The sequence below is a fragment of the Anser cygnoides genome, unplaced genomic scaffold (assembly GCF_040182565.1).
Source record: "Anser cygnoides isolate HZ-2024a breed goose unplaced genomic scaffold, Taihu_goose_T2T_genome scaffold_55_1, whole genome shotgun sequence".
Taxonomy (NCBI): Eukaryota; Metazoa; Chordata; class Aves; order Anseriformes; family Anatidae; genus Anser; species Anser cygnoides.
The window spans coordinates 606,346-633,789 of record NW_027103077.1 but is presented as its reverse complement, the minus strand read 5'-3'; the positions used below and the strand labels follow the sequence as shown (position 1 = coordinate 633,789).

The 27,444-nt window shown below is 43.7% G+C and overlaps 1 protein-coding gene across 4 annotated transcripts in view; it reads right to left on the bottom strand.

Annotated features, from left to right (window-relative positions):
* Positions 1-2,496: 2,496 nt before the first annotated feature.
* Positions 2,497-27,444, bottom strand: part of LOC136789558 (kinesin-like protein KIF2A) — a 155,931-nt gene continuing 130,983 nt past the window's right edge. For 2 of the 4 annotated variants that reach the window (XM_066989604.1, XM_066989606.1), the window contains 6 exons: positions 25,184-25,251; positions 14,344-14,457; positions 13,401-13,551; positions 11,719-11,820; positions 6,622-6,757; positions 2,497-4,291 (listed from right to left, as the gene is read on the bottom strand). In XM_066989604.1, the coding sequence (XP_066845705.1) occupies positions 4,206-4,291; positions 6,622-6,757; positions 11,719-11,820; positions 13,401-13,551; positions 14,344-14,457; positions 25,184-25,251 (657 nt within the window). In that variant the 3' untranslated portion in view covers positions 2,497-4,205. Of the gene's footprint in view, positions 4,292-6,621; positions 6,758-11,718; positions 11,821-12,847; positions 12,967-13,400; positions 13,552-14,343; positions 14,458-25,183; positions 25,252-27,444 lie in introns of those variants that run through there. The other 2 variants (XM_066989605.1, XR_010828247.1) reach the window with 2 other exon arrangements.

Here is a 27,444-nt window from a genome sequence, read left to right as displayed (position 1 = left end):
GTTTGGATTATTTTATTGGATTTATGTGGCAAGGGTTTGGTAGCAGAGGAGCTGCAGGGGTGGCCTCTGTGAGAAAAGTCCAGAACCAAACCAATGAGCAATGGTGGTTGCGTCTCTGTGAAAGCGTATTTAAGAAGGGGGGGAAAGCTGTGCAACAGCAGCTAGGAGAGAGGAGTGAGAAAATGTGAGAGAAACAGCCATGCAGACACCAAGATCAGTGAAGAAGGAAGTGCTCCAGGCACCAGAGAAGAAGTTTCCCTGCAGCCTGTGGAGAGGACCATGGTGGAGCAGATCTCCATGCTGCATCCTGTGGAGGAGCCAACTGTGGAGCAGGTGGATCTAACCTGAAGGAGGCTGCATCCCATGGAGAGCCCCTGCCATAGCAGACTCTGGACTGGAACTGAAGCCCATGGCGAGGAATCAACACAGGAGCAGGTGACCTGGCAGGAGCTGCTGTCCATGCGAGACCCAGACTGGAGCAGTTTGCTTCTGACAGATGGACCCCGTGGTATGGACCCATATCTGGAGCAGTTCTTGAAGAGCTGCTGCCTGTGGGAAGCCCACGCCGGATCAGTTCGGTAAGGACGGCATCCCATGGGAGGGACCCCACGTTGGAGCAGGGGAAGAGAGTGACTAAGAAGGTGTCCTGGTTCCAGTTAGGACAGAGTTAACTTTCCTCCTAGTAGCTGGTAGGGTGCTATGTTTTGGATTAGGATGAGAATGTTAATAACACACTGATGTTTTAATTGTTGCAGAGCAGTGCTTACACTAAGCCAAGGACTTTTCAGCTTCTTGCTCTGTCCTGCCAGCGAGCAGGCTGGGGGGTGCAGCAGGAGCTGGGAGGGGACAGACCCAGGGCAGCTGACCCAAACTGGCCAAAGGGGTATTCCATACCATCTGACGTCATGCTAAACAATATATAGGGGTGGCTGGCCGGGGTGGGGGGGCCGGCTGCTCGGGGATAGGCTGGGCATCGGTCAGCGGGTGGTGAGGAATTGAATTGTGCATCACTTGTTTCACACAAATTATTATTATTAGTAACACTATTATTATTATTGTTATTATTATTTTTCTGTCTTAATAAACTGTCTTTATCTCAACTCACAGGCTTCACTTTCCCGTTTCTCTCCCTCATCCCAGAGAGGGAGGGGGGAGGGTGAGTGAACAGCTGTGTGGTGTTTAGCTGCCGGCCGGGTTAAACCACAACAGAAGGAGCGGCAGAGACAAAGCTTTAGGGACTGACCACAACCCCCCTTCCCCTGCACTACTTAAGAGGGGGGCGTGTGTGTGAAGTGAAGTTGTTTTTAGTTTGCTGTTAGTTTCTCACTGTTCTAGTCTGCTAGTGATAGGCAATAAATTATATTAATTTCCCTCTGAGTCTGTTTTGCCTATGACAGTAATTGGCAATTTCTGTGTCCTTATCTCAACCCTTCAGCCCTTTCCATCGTATTTTCTCCTCCTTTTTCCTTTGAGGAGGGGGAGTGAGAGAGCAGCTATGGTGTAGTTTAGTTGCCCAGGATGCTAAAGCCACCACAGTTAGATATTTTTTATTAAGGACAAGGCAGAATTTTCCCAATGAAATTTGTGTTAACTTGTATCATGGCCATCAAAAGAAAAATCTACTTTGATTTGTCTTATGATTCATGAAAACAGTAATTATTAACTTTTTGTAGCATCATGCGGAGGTAAAGGCATAACTCTGTATTAACAAACGTAAGTCATCTGTCTCATGGGTGGCATCTCTTTTTCCATAAGACCACAATAAGTAGAGAAGAAACATTACCGAATCCTTTTCCAAAATTCAACTTAATTTTATACAAGTCCAATGTCAATATGTTAAAAGTCAATGATTCAGAAACATGTACTTGAATTTGCAGGCATCCTGAAAGAGGAATTTAACAACTCTAGTACTGCTTCACTGCCTATCAAAACAATTTGAGTGATGGTTAAGTAGCCACAGCAATACGCACAGACCAAGACAGAAGGAACAAATGTAGGAGCTTTGCATCATGCTCTTCATAAATGTTTTTGTTGTACAGCGCACAAAACAGTATATACTTCTCGGAGTACTATCCAAATAATGTCAGCCCATCAGAGCAATGGGTTACAGGAATTCAAGTGCTGTAACCAGCCATATCAATTGTTTATCTATCTTAATTCTCACTGCTTCAGTCTCAGTGTCAATCTAATCTTTACAGCAGGCTCTATCACAAAGGTAGTCTCTTAACAGCCTCTAGACATAATTTTGACTTCCATCTGGTACCTGACAAGCCATGATGTTTCTTTGAGATCTGCTGCAAAACAAAAGTCAGGACAGGGATCTAGGGAACATCTTCCTACCTTACAAATTTGCACAGAATGGTCATTTCCAGAAGTAAATACTCATTCTGAAATCAGAGGCCTTTTTAGTAGTGCAATAACTTGCATGTGTTTACAAAGTGTACCCCTTCCCAAAGCAGAACAGACCTTTCATAGAAGTAAATTCTCATCTGTAACTCAGTTAATAGCTTAATTTATTTAACACATTATGTAAAATCTACATTGTTGTTTCACTTTTCATGTTTACACACAGGAGGATTGTTTTTTTAATTTTTAACCATGATGCAACAAGAACTTCTTATAGCCTACCTTCTTATAGGAGGTGCAAACATTAAACACTATGAGAATTCCTGGCTCATTTATCTTGTTTTTCATTGCATTCCCTTTATTTTCCTCCCAGCCTGGCTCAAATGAACAAGGTTTGTATTCCACAAGTAATGTTTAAACAGTTCCAAGTGAAAGTCTGCCGATAGGAAGACTCCTGGAAACAGGGAAAACTCCTAGAGAGGTCTATAACTCTTCATTTGACAAGAAGTTCTTACGTGAAAGGTCAATCTTTTGGATACTGATTTGCAAAAGTAACTTGAGTGACACCAACTAAAAAGTGCTGATACGCATTCTTTGTGAGAATTCAGGTACTTGATACTTGAGAGATTTCAACTAGCACTAGGTAGAGATATGCAAATCCTCAAATGATGCAATTTCACCCCTCTTTTCAGCTGTTGGCACTGTATATAAAGGGAAATATAGGTATTAACTACTTTTTTTTTATTTATTTAAAGCAATAGAGCGACTCAAACTGCCTGCAAACTACAGTTAATGTACATGTAAGTCTGTCATGGATCAAAACCCAAATTTTAACAGTAGGTGAAAAGCCAATATATATTTCTTTAGCTGGATCCTTGAACTTTGACAGTTATCCTATCCATATACAGAGCTCAGATTGTACCTTTTTTCTGACAGCATTATCATCCCATACCACATACTACATACCAGCATTATCCTGTTACAACTCTCCTCAGTACTTAAACATTACTTTTTTTATACATCGACTAATTTATATTTTTGTTTTTTTGATTCTTTTTTTCCTTGAGAAAAATGTTTGAATTGCATAACTATTCTTTATGGTATTCAAATAAATCTAGATTCCAGATTTTTTACAAGGAGGATGGAAAGTCCAGCTGTTTGTCCACTCTAACAGCTCTTGCAGTTCCTGTTCAAATGATGTGGCACATCCTGTGAAATGAATGATCTAGCTACCAAAAAAAAAAGTCTCAAAACACATTAAAAATGTACACAGACTAAAAGTAATTAATATTGACTAAGGAATGTTGTTTATTGAGTCTGTGCTTCAGAAAGAGGATGTTTAGGGTTAAGTAGCCTTCATCAAGGCACAGAATGGGAAGAGGTAAGCACAGCTGCCTGTAGAAGAGAAACTATATACAACCATGAGTGAGGTGTGCATGCACGCAAACACAATTTAGAACTGCATAGCTGGTCTTTGTAACAAAACTGAACACAGTTAAAAGGAAATATTGTGACTTTTTAATGGCCACAGTTCTACTTCATTATTAAAAACTTGGCAAATTTTCCAAACATAAAATTCACAATTTGAATAAATGAAATATTTTAAACAAAGTGCTTCATGGATCTGAACCCTGCATGGTTGTACCGTCTGGTCTAGAAGCATTTTGTAGACATCATAGGAGCATTTCACACAAAACCAAAAATGTAATTCAGGTGAATAAGAAACAGGACATTTCCACAGACATTTCTAATGTTTTCACACTTTCAAGTAGTTGAGTTCTTACAGCCACTGGGTTTTGTAACAAATGTGTGCTACAGCAGTAAGGGTTTGTGGATTCCTTTAGCAGCAAAGGCCCATTTCAAAGGGCACGTGGTCTTTTCGGGTTGATCTGTTTACTGGCCTGTTCCTCCTCCTGTAGAGCTGCTCGGAAAGATTTCACTTTATCTTTAATGAAAAAGAGAGAATGAGTACTGATGTGCTTGTACCCAACAAAGATCTTGAAACTAAGCCCTGAACTCCACAACCCTGCCCTAATGCACAACAAAGAAAATTCCTCCACAAAAACAGTTGAAGCTACAAGAAACTCCAAGAGGATTAAGATAAGCTTAAATTCAGTACTCACCATACAAACAAGCTTTTTAGCAACTTAGTCCCTTCTTAGATGCTACCCGTCTCTAGGCAGGATAGATTTGGAAACTACACAATTGCACTCCAAGTATGTAACCTGTTTGTGCTTAAATTCTGCTTCTAACTTACAGAGTACAGGAAGATACACACAGCATACTTCCTTTTCCTTCCCAGCAGCTTCCGAATCATTCTTAAAAGCAGACAAAATTGTATCTTAGTGTATGATCAGCAACATTCTCCCCTATTTTGTGCTCCCCTATCTGCACTACACTGGTGCAGCCTCACCTTGAGTCCTGTGTGCAGTTTTGGGTGCCACAATACAAGAAAAACATAAAACTATTAGAGTCCAAAGGAGGGCTATGAAGATGGTGAAGGGTCTACAGGGGAAGATGTATGAGGAGTGGCTGAAGTCACTTGGATTGTTCAGCCTAAAGAAGAGGAGACTGAGGGGAGACCTCATGGCAGCCTACAGCTTCCTCATGAGGGGAAGAGAGAGGCAGGCGCTGATCTCTTCTCTCTGGTGACCAGCAATAGGCTCCGAGGGGATGGCATGAAGCTGTGACAGGGGAGGTAGAGGTTGGATATTAGGAAAGGGTTCTTTACTAAGAGGGTGGTTGGGCACTGGAACAGGCTCCCAAGGGAAGTGGTCATGGCACCAAGCCTGCTGGAGTTCAAGAAGCGTTACACAACACTGTCAGACATACGGTTTGATTTTTGGGCAGTCCTTTCTGGAGCCAGGAGTTGGGACTCAGTGATCCTTGTGGGTCCCTTCCAACTCAGGTAATTCTATGATTCTATGATTTTCCTATGAATGCATTTGTGATTATATTTTTGAAGTTTTTCACTGTAAATGGATAAACACATCATTTAAAAAAATTAATCATAACTATCAGGAGAGAGGGAGAAACCTGAGAAAGGAAGCATGGCATTCCTTCATATTTCTATGCCTCTTCCCCCCACTCTCCTGTGATAGGTCCAAGAAGATGAAGGAAAACATAATGACAGCGTGAAGAAATTAGTTCCAAAGTGAAAGGGGAAAAAAAATGAAATATGCAGTGACCATTATGTGCCACCAGCAGAACACAGAAGTTACTGGGAGAATCTTTGACTTCCCTTCTGTAAAGCTATACAAGCATCATCCTGCCTGTAAAGACACAAGGATCTCTTAGATAACCTTTACCTCCAGTGTCTTGTTTCAAAAGAGGTATCTAATAAGCTTTAGAAGAACAGAGAATCACCTAAACTGTGTTTTCTCGCTGCTGGTGTCTCAAATTGTCTCTTCCTGAAGAGGAAGCCATCATTTAGTTTGTAAGAAGCAAAGGAACATACAACCAATTCTTTGCTGAGCAGGTCACATCTGATTTGCTTAATGCATTCTTATAACCTACAGTAGATACTCAGACTGAGAAAAATCTAAGATTTTATCTTCTAAGGAATTTTCTAATGTGGATCCAAAAAACAAAAGAAAAAGAAAAAAAAAACAACAAAAACCACAAAAACAACAACAAAAAAATCCTTGAATTTTCACCAGTGTAACATGCCTGCTGGAGTGCAAAGAGATACAGAATCTAAAATGAAAAATAAATCTCCATGAGGTATCAAGCTGACAAGATGATTTTAGATGACAAGTGGAACAGGCACTAATTAACTGCATTTTTTTTTTTTAACAAAGAGAGGCTGGTAAAATTCAGACAGAAAGGCTGCTGAAGAAAAAAGTAGACTAACAAACAAGCTACTCAGAGCTTGATGCAACTCTTAAAGCACAAATTAAAAAAAAAATGACAGCAGACTCCCTGCTACACCACAGAGTGCAACAGAGCAGGAGGTGGGAGTTGCAGCTAATTTTTCCTCATTGCATTACCTTATTTTTTTTTTCTGTACAGTTCTTTTGGCTTTTCTTTTCCCTCTCTTTATCATTTTGGAACAAAGGAAAAGAAAAGGAAAGTTGGAGGAACAAGTTCCTACTTCCTGGAGTCTTTTAAACTAGGATGAACAGAATACAGATGTGAACTTGCTCTTGGCAGCAGAATAAGCATTACTTCAACAGGGCATTAAAGAACAGCATAAGAGGAAAAAAAAATCCCAAAATATAAGCACGCTCTACGAACTGCTAATAACGCACATAAAATTGATTAAAAGCAATCTACCTCTAAGTTCGGTCAGAATATCAATTTTCTGCTCTAGAATTGCTTCAAGTTGTGTAGCATAAGAATCCACATCATAGTCTACTTCTTCTGTCATCTCAAGAAGGGCTTTTTCATCTTCCAGCCATCTAATAGATTCCTAGATAAAAATTAAAAACAAACAAACAAAAAACAAAAACAAGTAAATAAGAAGAAATTCTTTGATGGTGGTGAGGCACTGGAACAGGTTGCCCAGAGAAGTTGTGGATGCCTCAGCCCTGGCAGTGTTTAAGGCCAGGTTGGATGGGGCTTTGAGCAACCTGGTCTAGTGGATGGTGTCCCTGGCCTTGGCAGGGGGGTTGGAATTATAAGGTCTTTGAGATCCCTTCAAACCCTGTACTGGGACTGGTTGGGATGGAGTTAACTTTCCCTGCAGCAGCCCATACAGTGCTGTGCTCTGCACTCGTAGCTAGAACAGCACTGGTATCACTCCAGTGTTGTGTCTATTGCTGAGCAATACTGGCACAGCATCAAGACTCCCTCCAATCCCCCCCCCTCGAAAAGCCAGCAGGCTGGGGGTGGGCAAGAAGAGGGGGAGGGGACATCACCAGGGCAGCTGACCTAAACCAACCAAAGGGATATTCCATACCATATGATATCACACTCAGCAATAAAAGGTGGGTGTACTGGGTTTATATGGCAATATTTTGGTAGCAGAGGTGCTGCAGGGGTGACCTCTGTGAGAAGAGTCCAGAAGCTGCCCCATGTTAGATAAGGGCCAGTTTCAGCTGGCTCCAAAAGGGACCTGCCACTGGCCGGAGTCAAGCCAATAAGCAATGGTGGTTGTGTCTGTGAGCACATATTTAAGAAAGGGGGGAAAAAAACTGCTGCACAAAAGCAGCTGGGACAGAGAGAGGAGTGAGAAACAGCCCTGCAGACACCAAGGTCAGTGAAGAAGGAGGGGGAGGAGGTGCTTCAGGCGCCAGAGCTGAAGTTCCCCTGCGGCCTGTGAAGAGGACCATGGTGGAGCAGGTTGTCCCCCTGCAGCCCATGGTGTACCACAGAGGAGTAGATCTCCGCCCTGCAGCCTGTGGAGGAGCCCATGGTGGAGCAGGTGGATCTGACCTGAAGAAGGCTGCGGCCTGTGGAGAACCCCTGCCTGAACAGACTTCGGGCTTGACCTGTGGAAAGGAGCCCATGCAGGAGCAGGTGATCTGGCAGGAGCTGCCAACCATGGGGGACCCATGTTGGAGCAGTTTGCTCCTGACGGATAGACCCCATGGTATAGACCCATATTGGAGCAGTTCTTGAAGAGCTGCTGCCTATGGGAAGCCCATGTAGGATCAGTTCGGCAGGGACTGTAGCCTGTGGGAGGGGCTCCACCTTGGAGAAGGGGAAGAGAGTGACCATGAAGGAGCAGCGGAGACAAAGCGTTACAGAGTAACCGCAACCCCCACTCCCTGTTCCCCTGTGGCACTCGGAGGGAGGAGGTGGAAGAGGGTGGGGGGGGGGAAGGTATTTTTAGTTTTTTGGAGTTTCTCATTGCCCTAGGTTGTTAGTAATAGGTAATAAATTATATTAATTTCCCTACTCTGAGTCTGTTTTACCCGTGACAATAACTGTTGAGTGATCTCCCTGTCCTTATCTCAACCCTTGAGCACTTTCCATTGTATTTTCTCCCCCTTTCCCTTTGAGGAGGGGGAGTGAGAGAGCAGTTGTGGTGGAGCTCAGCTGCCCAGCTGGGTAAAACCACCACAGTTGTTTGTGGTGCCCAACATGGGGCTTGAAGGGTTGAGATAACAATAGATTTGATCAGAGTGCTTTAACGGGAACTTGCAATTAGAATTTAGTTTACAGTTGCTAGTCACAATGCTGTCTGAATTGCTGTTAATATTTTTCTATGTCATCCTGTTTTATGTGATCTGCCATGTTCTCCCTTCTACTCCCTTCTACTCTCCCTTCTACTTCTTCTCCAATCTGCTATAGGCAGATTGGAGAGTTTGTTAAAGCCTGTGTCTGTTTTTTTCAGTTTGCTGTTCTGTAAAGCACTGGCCTTGAGCCTAATCTGGTATTCGGGCCCTGCATTACTGTCATCTCTGTCCTTTGAGAACTATCTCTTGGAGAATATTAACAACTACACTCTCTCTTTTTCCTCCTCTGGAAGTCAGTTTGTGGACGATATCAGGAATGGTACCTCCTCCTCTTCCTGTGTTGTAGGAAGACACTGCAGAACCAACAACAGGTCAGCTTCGCAAGGAACTGGGCAAGTGCAGCAACGACTTGAGCTAAGCTGGCATTGGCGTCCAGAAATCCTACTCTGACTGTCCTGTGTGATCACTTTGGCAGATGAAGCCTAAATCATCAACAGTTCTTATGGACATTTTGGGAGAGGCCTACAGAATGGAAAGAAGTACCTATATATATCTGTTAAAGGACAGGGAACAGTGGTGATAAGAATACCAATATACTAAAGTATGTGGAACCTGAGCGTGACACAAATGTTATGGAATAAGGGGTGGAGGTTGTGCTGGGTCTGGCTGGGATGGAGTTAACTGTCCCTGTAGCGACCCATATAGTGTTGTGCTCTGCACTTGTAGCTAAAACAGCACTGGTATCGCACCAATGTTTTTTCTATTGCTGAGCAGAGCAATTGCTCCCAAACAACTGCTACGCATGTTGAGGCCCTGCTTCCTGGGACGTAGACAAATATCACTCATTGATGGGAAGTAGAAAATACATTTTTTTCTTCCCTCTGTGCTTCCACGCAGCCTTTGCTTGTTTTTTTTTCCCTTTTCCTTTTCCCTTTAATTAAATTATCATTACCTTAACCTGTGAGCCTTTTTTTTTCTTTCCAGCATACTTTCTTCTCCCACCCCCCCTCTTCTTCTGAGGAGGAATGAGAGAGCAGTTGTGGTGGAGTTTGGCTGCCCAGTAGGGTAAAACTACCACAAACCCAAACCATTCTATGATTCTATGAAATACATTAGCAAAGGTACTAGTTTCAAGACAAAAAGCTGAATTACTCCTTTTCTCAAGATGACCACATTTCTATACTGTCTAGTCACCTCATTATAACAGATTTCAATCCTAAAATGAATCCTTATTCCCATTTCAGCAAAGTTGTGTGTTTTCTACATAGTTTCTTAATTATAACAGCCATATCAGCAAACATAACATTATGTGGTTCTAAAGTCAGGCTTCAGTTTTAAGTACAGGATGGTTTCCACTGACTACAATCACGGTGTTGTTATTACAATCATGGAGCAAAGATAATTCTGTCCATACTCAAAACCAGTTTTGAGAGAAGAAGAAGAGCTATTTTAAGCTCTCTATTGCATGTGCTAACTCCTCACATAGACAAGAGTATTGTAAAGGTTGGTTAAACCAGCTCTTGGGCACCTTTGCATTCCAAATATTACCAAAAAAAGAGGAATTTAAAAAAATAGTCTCGCAGCAAAGAATGCAACCAAGAGCTTAAAGCTTACAGAACCATGCAAAGCTAAGATCAGGAGAACTGATCTCATTTGAAATGCTTTGGTTTTAAAAGAGAAAGCAGCTGACAGTTCTAGGCATGCAGGGCCTGAAATACTAAAATTAGCTCTTCCCCTCTGCGCTCAGTAGCCCAAGTAATAGCGAAAGCATCATCCAAACCCCATGTATGCTTTTTCACACAGATGGAGCTCACATTGGGACAGGATTCATCTCATCTAATGTAAACTTATACATTCAAGAATCACAGGAAGACAGACATGTCCAGAGCACACTTCATTCCATTGGTGTATTTTAGGCATTTTTGTCAGGATAGGATATTTCATATCCCAGAATCAACAGCTTCCAGAAGAAAGCTGACAGAAAACAACTTCTGCCTGGTACAGCTTGTAGATTTTGTATTGGTGCATCCCACCTCCACCCATGGCATAAACTAACAAGCCATGCTGTGAACTAAGGGAGCTGAGGCTCAAACACATTTCCTTCTAGTGACTGCTGTGAGCAGCAGTAATCTCCAGCAGAAGGCCAGATGGACACACAGAGGCAATAACATCTTAAACTAATGCAACTTGTCTTTCCAGATGTCCCAAGCATTAGGACACAGCTATGGCATAAGACTTTCACACTTCTGTGTCTTCGGGACTAGTGTTTCATAACTAAATCTCTACATCTGTTGTAAAATGTTTTATTTAGTATCTTACTGTATTACATGAATACACATCAATGTTCCATTAAGTTTGATGCCTACATTAGGAGATCTGTGTATTCCCTACAGGTTTAATGTTCTGCTATTCTCTCGCAGTAGACATGCCAAATGGATGGCCTGCCTAAAGACTCTTAGGTTATGAACAGAAGCAACTCACATTTCCTTCTGAAAACTAGTAATTCATACTTATTATTACAATTTGTTTTGTGAATGTAAAAGGATCCGTGGCACTGACCAGCATTGCACTATTGGCAGTATTCCTTCCAAAGACCCTGACTAGAGTGAAAACCTTTATGTATCTGTAAAAAGGAAGCAAACAGGCAGTTAGAAAAATATCTGTCTCTTCTGGATCTCAGAGGGAGATGACCAAACTGTCAACAGAAATGGTTCTGATAGAGACATTACTATTAATTTCCAGCTTTGAAATAGGAATATTGGCATAGATTAGACAACGAAATCATAGAATCATAGAATGAATCATAGAAATGAAAAGTTCAAGACCAATCTGAATGAACTTACTGCAGCTAGAAAAAACACAGTCGCTAACGCTGGAAAAGGACTAAAACAGAAAATATCTCAGTAGTAAAAAGAAAGTAAAAAGAAAATAGCAACTTTTCTTAGAGTGAACAGTCTATTTAGGAATGCTTGTGAGAAAAAAAAAAAAAGACAATTTTACTAGATTTCTTGGATGATAGAAAAACATGCTTCTCTTTCATCCTGGGGACGAAGATTAGTGGTTATGAGAGCTAAACATCTGTCCCTATTTGTTTGCTACAATGGGGTTAGTGTAATAAAATAATTTAGAAAACCCTAACTGCAGAGGAATGACCAGATGATATCCTGCATCATATGCAGGATATGTGCTTTACTTGGGAAAATCTGAATTCCTGTATTAGGATAAAACAAAGCAGAGCTCCGTCCTTTACCTGGAAGACATCCCTGTGGTCTTCTACTACTTGTTCTTCCATTTCTACCATTTGTGACACAGCTTCATGAAAAGTAAACAATTGTGGAGAAACTTCCTCTTCCTAAAAACAATAAAAGCTTGTTAGTCTGGAAAGAACTGTGGCTACAGGAAATATACTGAATATGTTCCATCCTATCACAGAGCATGAAAAGAAATATGCATAAAGCAGAGCTTGTCAAAAATAGAATTTTATACTTCTGACATGAAAACCTTCAGAAATGAAGGGAGAGGACAATAAAAATAAAAATGTTAACATAGTTAAATTTAGTTCATATTCATTAAATATTTCCAGCCACTCATCCTTGTGAATACTGGAAAACAGAATATTCCACATTAGAAGAACAAGTTAAAATCGTGGGAAGACAAAGTAACAAGGGAATAACGGTAATTTTTAGTAGGTTTTAACACCTACAGAAAACTAGGTTTTCTGTCAGGGCCTTTGTTATGCATGCTACAAAAGACAGACAATAATTTTCAGAAAAGAGAACACATTCAATACATTTCAGGAAATCAAAATTAAAGTCATACTTTGGAAAAAAATAAATAAACCTAAAGTGAAAAATCTAAAAAATACATAGTGATTAATACGTTAGAAGAATGCACAGCATAGATTTACAAACTCGGGCAAACAGGACTTCTGTAGACAATAATCAACAATCAAAGGGGAAAGCACTAGGTAGTTTGCAATTCATTTTTTAGCAAGACAGTATGGTTCCTTATACCATGCCTTTGAAATCTTTTTAAATATACATTGTAAAGCTTAATTGAATTCCACATGAACAATGAAAAAGTGTGATATGAAAGAATATGTCTGTCCAGTGGGAAACTCGGAATCACATAGCATGTTCTAGAGCCCATTACTAAAATGAGAGAAATACAGCAAAGACCACAAAGAAGTATTTGAGAAGGAATAGAATCTTGAGAAAAATATATTAGGATAGTATAGATTTTTCTTTTCTATCTTTCATTGGCATTTTCACAAACTGAGTTTTAATCCCTATCGAACATTTAAGGAACCAGGACAATTGCTGATAATTAACAATGAGAAAATGTCCTTTGGAAGATGCCTTTCAGCCCCAGCTCCCTACTCGTTCAGTCCAGGGAGACATTTTGGGAACGTGGTGTGGTTCTCTCCCAAACAGGGCACTGGGGTTTCACTCCATGAAAATCAGGATGTCTGTAAGAGGAATGATGGGCAGCCAGATTCCTAAATGCAGAGAAAGGCAAACTCACTTGAAATGGGTGCTGGATGCATGGAAAATAATGCTCAAAACCACAAGTGTTTTAAACAAAACATACAAATTTCCCAGGATATTTCTAACTGCCTAACGCAAGATGAAGCTATAGTGGAAAATATGCATTCTAAAAACCATCAGCGCCTAGAACAGACACTTTCTAGACATTAAAAATCCTAATCAGTGAGAAAGATAAAGAAAAATAAAATATTCTCCTCTCACCCTTCAAGAAACCTTTTTCTTTTTAAATTCTATATGGGAATGAATTATAAAGTGAGATGGTGAAGATGCGTGTTGTATTTACTTAATTATACTGCTAACAGGCTATAAATACACATTAATCTTTTTTTCTTCTACCATGGTATTTATTGTCATCTCTTTACATATAATGCTGTAAACTACTCACATTTTGTTCACATAACAGTTTGAGATCATCTCTCTGAGGAGAGATTCCCATGCTCCATTGCGTGTCCAAGTCATCGATCTGATTGGGAGTGTGGTGTATAATGGGACGGATATCCCCTGTAGCACTAGGCTCAACTGTCAGCTCCTTCACCCTACAATCAGAAAATATTTCATTTTCAAATTAATAACTTCCTGTGCAAAGTAGCCACCACCAAAAATAAAGCTCTATGGGTTTATATATAATTTAATTCATTTAACATGGATGATGATGCTACCTTCACAAATTTAATTTGCCAAAAAGACGTCAGTCCAACTTGTAAAAACCATGGACCATTCAGTTTCAACTAAATATGGATTGAAGTCCATTTTCTAACAAAAGTAATTTTTAAAATTAACTCTTACTACTCATTAAAATGCTGAGAACAAAAATCTCCTCAATATGAACTCCTTAACAGTAAATAATATATGATAGAAAAGTTCATTCAACACCCAAAACTTGACCATCTTTCTTTTTTCTGTGCACCCAACTGTGTTTTAAAAAAATAATAATGAATATAACCTTAAACTAAAATAATTTCAAAGGCAAAAATATCTTAAACAGACTTGTCAGATTTGGTTCACTAAATATACAAAGGTGACATCACCATTTTATTTTATTTTATTTTATTTTATTTTATTTTATTTTATTTTATTTATTTTATTTTTTAAATGTATGAAGGAAAATAGCAAGCCTGGATACAAAGGGTAGATGTTTAAGGAGGATGAAAAAAGTACTGGGAAGGTGACTGCAGATCATGCAGAACCATCACCTGCCAAGCAAAATAAATAAAAAAAAAAGTGCGTGATTCAAGACAAGGGGAATAATGTGAAAGGTTGGTCTGTAAAAATACATAGCTAAAATAAAAACTTCAAAATGAATATTTAATGTATAGAATAAAGTAGACCTGGTGACTGAAGGAGAAAAGTCGTCATACTCATAGGAAGGAGAGAGATCAGAGCGACTGCCACTACCCTGTGAGAAGGGAATGTCCGAAGGACTAATTCCAAATTCCTTTACTCTGCAGTAGCAAAATACAGCATCAAATTAAGAAAAAATGATCTCATAAACACAGTTAAAATGGCAACTCTTTCTTAAGCATTCTTCTTTTATAGTTTAAAAACCTAATAAATTATGTTTAAATTAAAACACAAATAAAAGCATCAACTTATTTAAACTTTCTGCAAATAGAGATAAAGATCACTAACAGACCTGGAAAAAAACAGTGCTACTAATCTGCAGGAGAATACAATAGCAGTGTTTTCAGAAGAGTAATTCCAAAATTTAGTTAGTGCAGTAAATAAAATTTGGTCGATATTCAATATTCAATTAAACTGCTCCTTTTAGAGTCTGGAGTAGATGATCTTAGAGGTCTTTTCCAACCTAAATGATTCTATGATTTTAAAATATAAAACCACTACAGCTACAAAAATTTAAATCCTATCCTGCCCACTGTCTTACACTGTAGTTACCTGTTACCTGTCAGTTTGACCTCAGTGCCAGGAAAGCTCATGGAGCAGATTATCTTGAGGGTCATCACGCGGCACTTGCAAGGCAAGCAGGCGATCAGGCCCAGTCAGCATGGGTTTATGAAAGGCAGGTCCTGCTTGACGAACCTGATCTCCTTCTATGACCAAGTGACGCGCTTGGTGGATGAGGGAAAGGCTGTGGATGTGGTTTACCTTGACCTCAGTAAGGCTTTTGACACCGTTTCCCACAGCATTCTCCTCAAGAAACTGGCTGCTCGGGGCTTGGACTGGCGTACGCTTCGCTGGGTTAGAAACTGGCTGGATAGCCGGGCCCAGAGAGTTGTGGTGAATGGAGTCAAATCTGGTTGGAGGCCGGTCACTAGTGGAGTCCCCCAGGGCTCGGTACTGGGGCCGGCCCTCTTTAATATCTTTATCGATGACCTGGATGAGGGAGTCCAGTGCACCCTCAGTAAGTTTGCAGATGACACCAAGCTAAGTGCGTGTGTCGATCTGCTCGAGGGCAGGAAGGCTCTGCAGGAGGATCTGGATAGGCTGGAGCGATGGGCTGAGGTCAACTGTATGAAGTTCAACAAGGCCAAGTGCCGGGTCCTGCACCTGGGGCGCAACAACCCCAAGCAGAGCTACAGGCTGGGAGATGAGTGGCTGGAAAGCTGCCTGGCCGAGAAGGACCTGGGAGTATTGGTTGATAGTCGGCTGAATATGAGCCAGCAGTGTGCCCAGGTGGCCAAGAAGGCCAACAGCATCCTGGCCTGTATAAGAAGCAGTGTGGCCAGCAGGTCTAGGGAAGTGATTGTGCCCCTGTACTCGGCTCTGGTGAGGCCGCACCTTGAGTACTGTCTTCAGTTTTGGGCCCCTCGCTACAGGAAGGACATGGACGTGCTTGAGCGAGTCCAGAGAAGGGCGACCAAGCTGGTGAGGGGTCTGGAGAACAAGTCTTACGAGGAGCGGCTGAGGGAGCTGGGCTTGTTCAGCCTGGAGAAGAGGAGGCTCAGGGGCGACCTTATCGCTCTCTACAGTTACCTTAAAGGAGGCTGTAGAGAGGTGGGGGTTGGTCTGTTCTCCTACGTGCCTGGTGACAGGACGAGGGGGAATGGGCAAAAGTTGCGACAGGGGAGTTTTAGGTTGGATGTTAGGAAGTACTTCTTTACCGAAAGGGTTATTAAGCATTGGAACGGGCTGCCCAGGGAGGTGGTGGAGTCACCATCCCTGGAGGTCTTTAAAAGACGTTTAGATGTAGAGCTTAGCGATATGGTTTAGTGGAGTACTTAGTGTTAGGTCGAAGGTTGGACTCGATGATCTTGAGGTCTCTTCCAACCTAGAAATCTGTGATACTGTGATACTGTGATACTGTACACACAGTGGTGCTCAGCACCTAAGAACTAACTGTACTATGAAAATGATATTATATTCCTAGAAAAAAAATACAAAAAACACAATACAACTTTACAGTGATAGGCATTTACTCTGTATCTTGGTTTGGGCTAGCATAGAGTTAATTTTCCTCCTAGTAGCTGGTAGGGTGCTGTGTTTGGGATTCAGGATGAGAATAAGGTTGATAACACACTGATGTTTTAGTTGTTGCAGAGCAGTGCTTACACTAAGTCAAGGACTTTTCAGCTTTTTCATACTGCCCAACCAGCGAGGAGGCTGAGGGTGCACAAGAAGCTGGGAGGGGACAGACCCAGGACAGCTGACCCAAACTGGCCAAAGGGATATTCCATACCATGTGATGTCATGCTGAGCAATTAATATGGGGTGGCTGGCTGGGGTGGGCGGGGACCACTACTCAGGGATGGGCTAGGCATCGGTCAGCAGGTTGTGAGCAACTGCAATGTGCATCACTTGCTTTTTCTATTATTATTATTATTATAATCATTATAGAATCATGGAATTATAGAATAATTAAGGTTGGAAAAGACCTCCAAGATCATCTGGTCCAATCGTCCACCTACCACCGATATTACTCACTAAACCATGTCCCTAAGTGCCACATCCAACCTTTCCTTAAACACCCCCAGGGACGGTGACTCCACCACCTCCCTGGGCAACCCATTCCAATGCCTGACCACTCTTTCTGAGAAGAAATTCTCCTAATTTCCAACCTAAACCTCCCCTGGTGCAAATTGAGGCCATTTCCTCTGGTCCTATCGCTGGTTATCTGTGAGAAGAGGTCGACCCCCAGCTCCCCACAACTTCCTTTCAGGTAGTAGTAGAGAGCAATAAGGTTTCCCGAGCCTCCTCTCCTCCAGACTAAACAACCCCAGTTCCCTCAGCCGCTCCTCATAGGACTTGTGTTCCAGACCCTTCACCAGCTTTGTAGCCCTTCTCTGGACATGCTCCAGGGCTTCAATGTCCTTCCTGTAGTGAGGGGCCCAAAGCTGAACACAGCATTCGAGGTGTGGCCTCACCAGAGCAGAGTACAGGGGGACAATCACCTCCATGGTCCTGCTGGCTACACTATTCCTGATACAAGCCAGGATGCTATTGGCCTTCTTGACCACTTGGGCATGTTCAGGCAAGCATCGACCAACACCCCCAGATCCTTTTCCTCTGCACAGCTTTCCAGCCAGTCTTCCCTAAGCCTGTAGCATTCCATGGGGTTGTTGTGACCAAAGTGCAGGACCCAACACTTAGCCATTTTGAACCTCATCCCATTGGCCTCTGCCCATCGATCCAACCTGTCCAGGTCCCTCTGCAGGGCCTTTATACTGGCAGATCAACATTTTCCCCCCAACGTGGTCTGCAAACTTCCTGAGGGAGCACTCTATTATTATTATCTCTTCCTGTTCTGTCCTATTAAAATGTTTTTATCTCAACGCCCGAGCTTTTACTTTTACTTTCCTCCCGATTCTCTCCCACATCCCCCTGGCTAGTTGGCTGTATGGTGCTTAGCTACCTGCCGAGTTAAACCACAACAGTCCTTTTGGCGCCCAAGGTAGGGCTCAAAGAGTTGAGATAATGACAGCTCTGAGCAGAGTATGTTAAAACAAAATTGATATAAGCATCAGATCAGTTTACTCGTTGCTGATCACAATGTTGATTTTTTTGATCTCAGGTCTGCTGTGTCTGTTTTCTGAATAGAGTTGTATAGCACATTACTTACTGTATGTGTTCCCTGTCATGCTGTTTATCATTTCTGGGGGATGGTTTAAGGTTATTATTTTGCTGTACTGTGTAACATTGGCTTATGATATGATAAAATTGCTGGTCATGAGACTAATCTGGTAGTTGCACTCAGCATTGCCATCACTTCTGTACTTTGCGAACCATCTCTCGTAAACCATTAATAATTGCACTCTGCCTTTTCTCCTTGGGGAGCCAATCTATGGGGGGACAACAGGACACACTTCTCCCTGCTTTGTCACTCTCCCTTTCTCCTTCACCTCCTCCTTCTCCTCCAAGCTATTTATGATAGATCTTCAAAACTTTGAATGTCCTTGGGATGTTTAAACCAGCATGTCGTTATTGTTATGTCTCTTGAATGAGTTTCAGGTTTTGTTTAAGGTTAAACAACTGCTTGAGAATGTCATCCAGAGATCTGTTTTGAGGCAGGATAGTTATGAGTGGCAGGGAGTGTGGGAGGATATGGACAGGCAGTTAGGGCAGTGGGCACCTCCAGTGCTTTGGAAATTCACCCCTGAACAAGTGCAGAATCCTGAAAAACTGGCAGTATGCTTGAAAAAGGTGTGTCATCACCCTGTCAATTCCAAAGAGACACAAATCTCTGAAGTGTGCTGGGACTTGGCCTATGTTTACCAAGCCACAATCAACGCCACTACAACCCCTGCAACAGGCCCTGCAGCTACTCTTACTCCTGTGATAGGCCCTGGAGGCACTCCCAACCCCCGTGTCAATTTCCTGCAGACACTCCAGCTCCTGCAACAGGCCCTCCAGCCACTCCAATTCATCTAACGGGCCCTGCAGCCACGCCATTCCCTGTGACAGGCCCCATGGATGGGACAAAGAAGAAACCTGTGGCATTATCAGTTGCCCCTATATGCAAGACAAAACAATGGATGCGAAAGTCAGGCAATTTGGAAAGGAAAGGAGCTCCTACTCAGACAAGAAAGGAGGAAGAAGACAATAAGGCAGGCTATTCTCAAACTGGACGATCATGGGAACAGGAGGACAGAGGAAGATATCATAAGAGCATCAATAACTACCCAAGGCCTATCCCAGCATGAGCTACAAGATAGCTGAGAAAGCATAGGATTTAGCTGAGAATGTGTGGGATAGATGAGAGGACAGTAAGGTGGGTTGAGAACTGGCTGACTGGCCGAGCTCAGAGGGTGGTGACCGGCGGCGCAGAGTCTGGGTGGAGACCTGTGATTAGCAGTGTTCCCCAGGGGTCGGTGCTGGGTCCGGTCTTGTTCAACATCTTCATCGACGACCTTGATGAGGGAATAGTGTCCACCCTCAGCAAGTACGCTGATGATACAAAGCTGGAGGAGTGGCTGACATGCCAGAAGGCTGTGCTGCCCTTCAGCAAGACCTGGACAGGCTGGAGAGCTCAGCAGGAATACACCAGATGAGGTTTAACAAGAGCAAGTGTAGAGTCCTGCACCTGGGAAGGAACAACCGCATGCATCAGTACAGGCTGGGGGACGACCTGCTGGAGAGGAGCTCTGCGGAGAAGGACCTGGGGGTCCTGGTGGACGACAGGTTGACCATGAGCCATCAGTGTGCCCTCATGGCCAAGAAGGCCAATGGGATCCTGGCGTGCGTTAAAAGGAGTGTGGCCAGCAGGTCAAGGGAGGTGATACTCCCCCTCTACTCTGCCCTGATCAGGCCTCACCTGGAGTACTGTGTCCAGTTCTGGGCTCCCCGGTACAAAAAAAGTGAGGGATCTCCTGAAAGAGTCCAGCGGAGAGCCACAAAGATGATACGGGGCCTGGAGCATCTCCCCTATGAGGAAAGGCTGAGAGACCTGGGTCTGTTCAGCCTGGAGAAAAAAAGACTGAGAGGGGATCTTATTGTTTATAAATACCTGAGGTGTGGGAGACAGAGGGATTTGGCCAATGTCTTTTCAGTGGTTTGTGGGGACAGGACAAGGGGCAATTGCTACAAAATGGATCACAGGAAGTTCCGGACCAACATGGGAAAGAACTTCTTCACGGTGAGGGTGACGGAGCGCTGGAACAGTCTGCCCAGGGAGGTTGTGGAGTCTCCTTCTCTGGAGATATTCAAGGCCCATCTGGACACCTACCTGGGCAACCTGCTCTAGGGAACCTGCTTTGGCAGGGGGATTGGACCCGATGATCTCTGGATGTCCCTTCCAACCCTTACAATTCTGTGATTCTGTGATTCTGTGATATGCGAAAAGATTTCAGCCACTGTCCAGATGAGCACCTTGTCACCTGTCTGCTCTGGTGCTGGGACAGTGGAGCCAATAGTCTGGAATTAGATGGGAGGGAAGCCAGGCAGCTGGGATCCCTCGCTAGGGAAGGGGGCATTGACAAAGCAATTGGAAAAGGAGTACAAGTTTTCACCCTCTGGAGGCATCTCCTGTCAGTCGTGAAGGAAAGGTATCTCTTCAAGGAAGATGTTGCATGTCATCCCAAAAAGTGGAACACCATGGACAGAGGTATCCAGTACCTAAAGGAATTAGGTGTGCTGGAGGTGATTTATGATGACCTAGACAATGACCAGTTATCCAAAGATCCAGATGAAGTCAAGTGCACGCGATGAAATTTGTACTTAGCACACCATCATCGTATGCCAGCTCATTGGCAGTAATGACCTGGAGAAACCGAGAGGGATGCACAGCGGATGAATTGGCTAGACAACTTTGGTAGCACAAAGAATGTCTCTCTTCTTCCCTATGGGCTTGCATCTGGGCTGTGGAAAAACTTTCACAAGAGGTCCACCAACTTAAAGAGAATATATCTTCCTCCCAACCTGTACGAACCAATATCTCAGCTATCAGCTGTAAGCATCCCTCTGCTCAAGAAAGGGGATACAGAGGGTACACACCACCTGCCACATTGTGGTTTTACCTATGTGACCATGGAGAGGACATGAGGAAATGGGATGGAAAATCTACCTCGACCCTAGAGGCACGGGTATGGGAGTTGCAAGGAAAAACAGTCACAAAAGGGGGGGGGTCTTCTGGGAAAATTGCTGGCAGTCCTCCAGAGTAATGAATACTTTGACAAGGCCTAGAGGGGCCCTGTCTCCAGCCAGGGGGAGGAGAGGGACAATCGGGTTTATTGGACTGTGTGGATTCGATGGCCTGGCACATCGGACCCACAGAAGTATATGTATAAGTAGACACCGGTGCGCAGCGTACCCTAATGCCATCAAGCATAAAGAGGCAGAACCCATCTGTATTTCTGGAGTGACAGGGGGATCCCAACAGTTAAATGTATTGGAGGCTGAAGTGAGTCTAACTGGGAAGGAGTGGCAGAAGCACTCCACTGTGACTGGCCTGGAGGCTCTGTACATCCTTGGCATAGACTTACTCAGGAGGGGTTACTTCTGTATTGGGTTTACGTGGCAAGGTTTTGGTAGCAGGGGGCCATAGGGGTGGCTTCTGTGAGAAGGATCCAGACACTGCCCCATGTTAGGTAAGGGTCCCGCCGCTGACCAGAGCCGAGCCAATAAGTGACGTTGTTTGCGCCTCTGTGAAAGCATATTTAAGAAAGGGAAAAAAAACCTGCTGGGGAACAGCAGCTGGGAGAGAGAGAGGAGAGGCAGCCCTGCAGGCACCAAGGTCAGTGAAGAAGGAGGGCAGGAGGTGCTACAGGCACTGGAGCAGAAGTTCCCCTGCGGCCTGTGGTGAGGACCATGGTGGAGCAGGTTGCCCCCCTGCAGCCCACGGTGTACCACAGTGGAGCAGGTTTCCACGCTGCAGCCCGTGGAGGAGACCACGGTGGAGCAGGTGGACCTGCACTGAAGGAGGCTGCAACCTTTGGAGGACCCCCGCTGGAGCAGGTTCCAGGCCAGACCTGTAGCCCATGGAGCAGGTGACCTGGCAGGAGATGCTGCCCGTGGAGGACCCAGGTTGGAGCAGTTTGCTCCTGAGGGATGGTCCCCGTGGTACAGACCCATATTTGGAGCAGTTGTTGAAGAGCTGCTGCCTGTGAGAAGTGCACGCAGGATCATTTTGGGAATGACTGCATCCCGTGGGAGGGACCCACATTGGAGCAGGGGAAGAGAGTGACCGAGAAGGAGCGGTGGAGACGAAGTGCTATAGACTGACTACAACCCCCGTTCCCCCGTTCCCCTGCACTGCTTGGGGGGAGGAGGTGGAATAGGGTGGATGGGGGGAAGGCGTTTTTGGTTTCTTTCCTTTGTTTCTCACTTCTTTCTAGTTTGTTAGTAATAGGAAATAAATCTTACTATCTCCCTACCCTGAGTCTGTTTTGCCTGTCACAGTAATTGCTGAGTGACCTCCGTGTCCTTATCTCAACCCCTGAGCCCTTTGCATCATGTTTTCTGCCCCTTTCTCTTTGAGGAGGGGGAGTGAGAGAGCGGCTGAGGTGGATCTCGGCTGCCCACCCAAGTAAAACAACCTCAACTTCAAGTACCCAAAAGGGTACTGGTGGGCTTTTGGCATAGCTGCCTTGGAGATGGAGGACAGTAGCCAAAAGGATATCACATACTTTATGACTCCATGCTGAACAATAAACCTTGGGGGCTGTCTGGGCAGGGGAAGAGGCACTGCTTGGGATCTGCCTGGGCGTTGGTTGGCAGGTGGTGAGCAATTGCATTGTGCATCACTTGCTTTGTACTTTCTACTATTATTATTTTTATTATCATCGTTATTACTATTATTATTTCTCTTCCTTTTCTCTCATATTAAATTGTCTTTATTTCAACTCATTAGCTTTTCCTTTTTTTTCTTCACGATTATCTCCCCTGTCCCACTGGGGCGGGGGGGGAGGGTGCGGGAGCAAACAGCTGTGTAGTGCTTTGCTGCTTGCCTGGTTAAACCACAACACCCTGTAACAACGTACAAAACGGATACCAAGATGAAGAAACAGATTCAGCACAACTGTTTTGGTATTTAATTTTTCTGCAGTGTCTTTTTCTGAAGTGATTTCAGCAATGCGTAGTCTATAAGGGACAGGAAGATCCAACGTGTCTTCATGAACACAAAACTCCCTCCTTTACGTTAATACAGGGGACTAGACTAGATGCCTCATTTTCACAAGGAAGGAAATTACACAGACCAGTCCAAGCCAGACAGGCTTGCTACTAATTCCCTTGATTCAGGGGCAAATTCAGATTCCAAGAGGAAGTGGTGATAAGCTTTTCTCGCAGCCCTTTTTGCCCATTAGTGACTAGTAAGAAGTGCCCAGACAATCAGAAGCAGACACAATTTTGCCCTTATCTTTCATTTGGGCAAGAAAATGCGATTCCAGGCCACTAGGTGGTAGCCTTTTCTGGAAAAACAAAACAAAACAAAACACACGCACAAAACCAAACCAAACCAAACCAACAACAACAAAAAAACAGCAGGATTACTGATGGCTTAGGTGCTAGCTTGCTTCCTTTATTCTTTGTGAACTCCAGGTCTTGCTGGAAAACTGCAGCAATGCTCACTGCAGCACACACAAGATTGCCCCATCTATGTGAAATTAAGCAGAACTGCAGCTGGGAAAAACTCCTTTTACAATCACTGAAGATAGGCTAACACTTTCAGAGAGCAGTACAGGTCTCAGAGGTGCTGACTCAGCCTCTGGAGATGCTTATTTCTCTGTGTATATTATAAAGTCACTGCTGGATTAGCCAGATTTTACTTAGGTGTCTCAGATATTTGCTTATACTTAGAAAGTACAAAATCTGGGCCACAGCAACTGCAGAATTTTGATAAGAATAAGCTAGCAGATATACATGAAACAGGCTGGCAACTGCATGCTAAGGGGATGAAAAAGCACATTATAGTCAGCATGAATTCAGCAAGGGAAAGTCATTTTTGACCAATCTGCTACCCTTCTATGATGAGATGACTAGCTGGGTAGATGAGGGGAGAGCGGTGGATGTGGTCTACCTTGACTTCAGCAAGGCTTTTGATACTGTCTCCCATAACATCCTCATAGACAAGCTCAGGAAGTGTGGGATAGATGAGTGGACAGTGGGTTGGATTGATAATTGGCTGGATGGCAGAGCTCAGAGGGTTGTGCTTAGTGATGCGGAATCTAGTTGGAGGCCTGTAGCTAGCTGTGTCCCCCAGGGGTCAGTACTGGGTCCAGTCTTGTTCAACTTATTCATCAGTGACCTGGATGATAGAAGAGTGCACCTTCAGCAAGTTTGCTGATGACACAAAACTGGGAGGAGTAACTGATACCCCAGAGGGCTGTGCTGCCATTCAGAGGGACCTGGACAGGCTGGAGGGTTGGGCCTAGAGGAACCTTGTGAAGTTCAACGAGGGCAAGTGCAGGGTCCTGCACCTAGGGAGGAATAACCCCAAGCACCGGTACAGGTTGGGGGTTGACCTGCTGGAGAGCAGCTCTGCAGAGAGAGACCTGGGACTCCTGGTGGACATCAGGCTGACCATGAGTTGGCAATGTGCCCTTGTGGCCAAGAAGGCCAACGGTATCCTGGGCTGCATTCAGAAGAGTGTTGCCAGCAGGTCAAGGGAGGTGATCCTCCCCCTCTACTCAGCCCTGGTGAGGCCACACCTGGAGTGCTGTGTCAAGTCCTGGGCTCCCCAGAACAAGAGGGACATAGAACTACTGGAGCGAGTCCAGAGGAGGGCTACAAAGATAATTAGAGGACTGGAGCACCTGTCGTATGAGGACAGGCTGAGAGAACCGGGCCTGTTTAGCCTGGAAAAGAGAAGACCGAGGGGAGACCTCATTAATGTATATAAATATCTGAGGGGAGAGTGTCAAGAGGATGGAGCCGGTTTCTTTTCAGTTGTGCCCAGTGACAGGACGAGAGGCACTGGGCACAAACTGAAGCACAGAAGGTTCCAGCTGAATAAGAGAAGGCATTTCTTTACCGGGAGGGTGACAGAGCACTGGAACAGATTGCCCAGAGAGGTTGTGGAGTCTCCTTCTCTGGAGATATTCAAAACCCGCCTGGATGCTATCCTGCACAATGTGCTCTAGGTGATCCTGCTCAGCAGGGGAGTTGGACTAGATGATCTTTGAGGTCCCTTCCAACCCAAGCCATTCTATCATGATTCTATGATAATGGCTTAAATGCAGTTTCTACTGATTCTACTGTAACGGTTGTAAAAAATGACTAAACAAATGTCTGAAACAATTATACATCATGGAAAGCTACAAGCAATAACATTTTCCATACCTGTTTGCATATCTCAACGTATTTAGAGTGTTTTCACATGATGCCATCCCTGGAGAAATTGTAGCAATCTGCAGAAAAGAAGCCACACATTAATAATTTGCTTTGTACAGATAAAAGGGGGTAGATGAAGTCAAATCAACTTTTTTTTTTTTTTAAATCCCGTTTCATTTGAGATCTTCCGCAAAAAACATCTACTCTGTTCAGCTGTCCCAATACAATGACATCTCAAGAACAGATGTCAAGTCAAACCTTCATTTTTATTTTTATTTTAACCACACCTGACACATTAAGAATTCATGGAAATTTCAGTCAATTTCCGACATCTGACAGCTTGGTAACATAATATGTAAATGCAAAACTCTAATTGAAAAAATAAGGCTCCTCAAACAGGAAATATGCAACTCAGTAGAAAATAAGTCTAATGCATCCTGCATATGATTACCAGATATTATTTTTTTATATGCATCTTCAAAAGCTGTTCTCCATTCAAGCAAACTGCATACTGATTAAGAGATTTGTTTTGGCTATAGTCCAAAACTGTACTTAATGATATTAAAGATAAGCATGTGTTTAGGTATTTTCCTAAATAAATGTTTTCTTTTTCTGAACTAGAAATTATCTGTAAATAATACTAGATAGCTAACTTATTATCAGACATATCTGGGACCTGTAAGTCTTTCTTTTTCCAGTTAAATAAAATACCCTGAAGATCTCACCTTCTTTTCAGCACTCAGCAAAAATAAAAACAGTGATCATGCAACAGTGACATCATGATTTTCGCTAGCTTCTCTCAGTAGTCCATTTTTTTCATCTCTGCTCCTTTCAGGAGAGCCGTAGAGGCACTACCCAGGAAAAACACCTCTATGATCCTACACACTACCATTTTTGCTGGCAGCACAGCATCAAGAGACTGAAACTGATGAAGATTAGATAATCCTGGTCTTTTGTTTCATCCTGCTGCTGACATTACCATACAAGAGCACAGGTAGTCATCCTGAGAGGAATTTTTCCTACCAGGGAGAAAGGAAAAATATGCGATGGGAAGGGGTTAGAAAGTCTAAAGAGCTTGCTAATAAATACACTGTATAAATCTCTAATACCGGTATGCATCAGTTACGAATGAAAATAATTGTAGATTAGAAAAGATCATTTGATTGCATGTCTCTTTATAAAGCATTGTGGATACTAATTAACAAAAATCTACATGTTCCTAAAATCTTTCCAAAGTCACTTTATATGAAAGGTGCACGCATCGCTTTCATCAGTTTACTGTTCACAGTATACAATATGTGGCAACTGCCATAATGCCAGGAGACTGTTACATCTTCAAGTGTATAAGGAACAGCTATAGGGAAGTGCCACTGTAGGTGCCCACAGCCATGATGATACTACCTTCAGGGCACAAGACTCTGTTGAAAAGAAACACCTACTAAGTCACATGTTCTCATGCCCCAACAAGCCCAGTCCAGGAGGACTTCACAGGTCAGCAGGAGAGCACCTGAAGACCAGCATGAAGTAATTCCAGACACTCCAGCCGGTAAGTCAGCTTCATCAGGGGCCCAACTAAAATGCCTCTACGGCAACGCATACAGCATGGGGAATAAACAAGAGGAGTTAGAGACATGCGCACACCTACAGGGCTATGATCTTATTGGCATCATAGAAATGTGGTGGGATGATTTCCATGACTGGAGTGTTGGAATGCAAGGATACAGGCTATTCAGGAAAGACAGGCAGGGGAGATGAAGAAGGGGTGTTGCCCTCTATGTCAATGACTACATGGAGGGCATGGAGCTCTGCCTAGGATGAGGAGATGACTGAGAGTTTATGGGTCAGGATTAAAGGGAGGGCAGGGACAGGTGACATAGTGAGGGGTCTGCTACAGGCCACCCAACCAGATGAGGACCTCTACAGGCAGATAGGAGCAGCCTCATGTTTACAAGCCCTGGTCCTCATGGGGGACTTCAACCACCCCAATATCTGTTGAAGGGACAGCACAGCACGGCACAGGCAGTCCAGGTGGTTCCTGGAATGCATTGATGACAACTTCCTTTTCCAAGTGATAGAGCAGCCAAGGAGGAGAGGTGCTATGCTGGACCTCATACTCAGTAACAGGGAGGGTCTGAAGGGGAATGTGAAACTCAAGGGCAGCCTTAGCTGCAGTGAGCATGAAATGGTGAAGTTTAGGATCCTGAGGGCGGTGAAGAGAGTACACAACAAGCTCGCTACCCTGGACTTTGGGATTGCAGAATTTGGCCTCT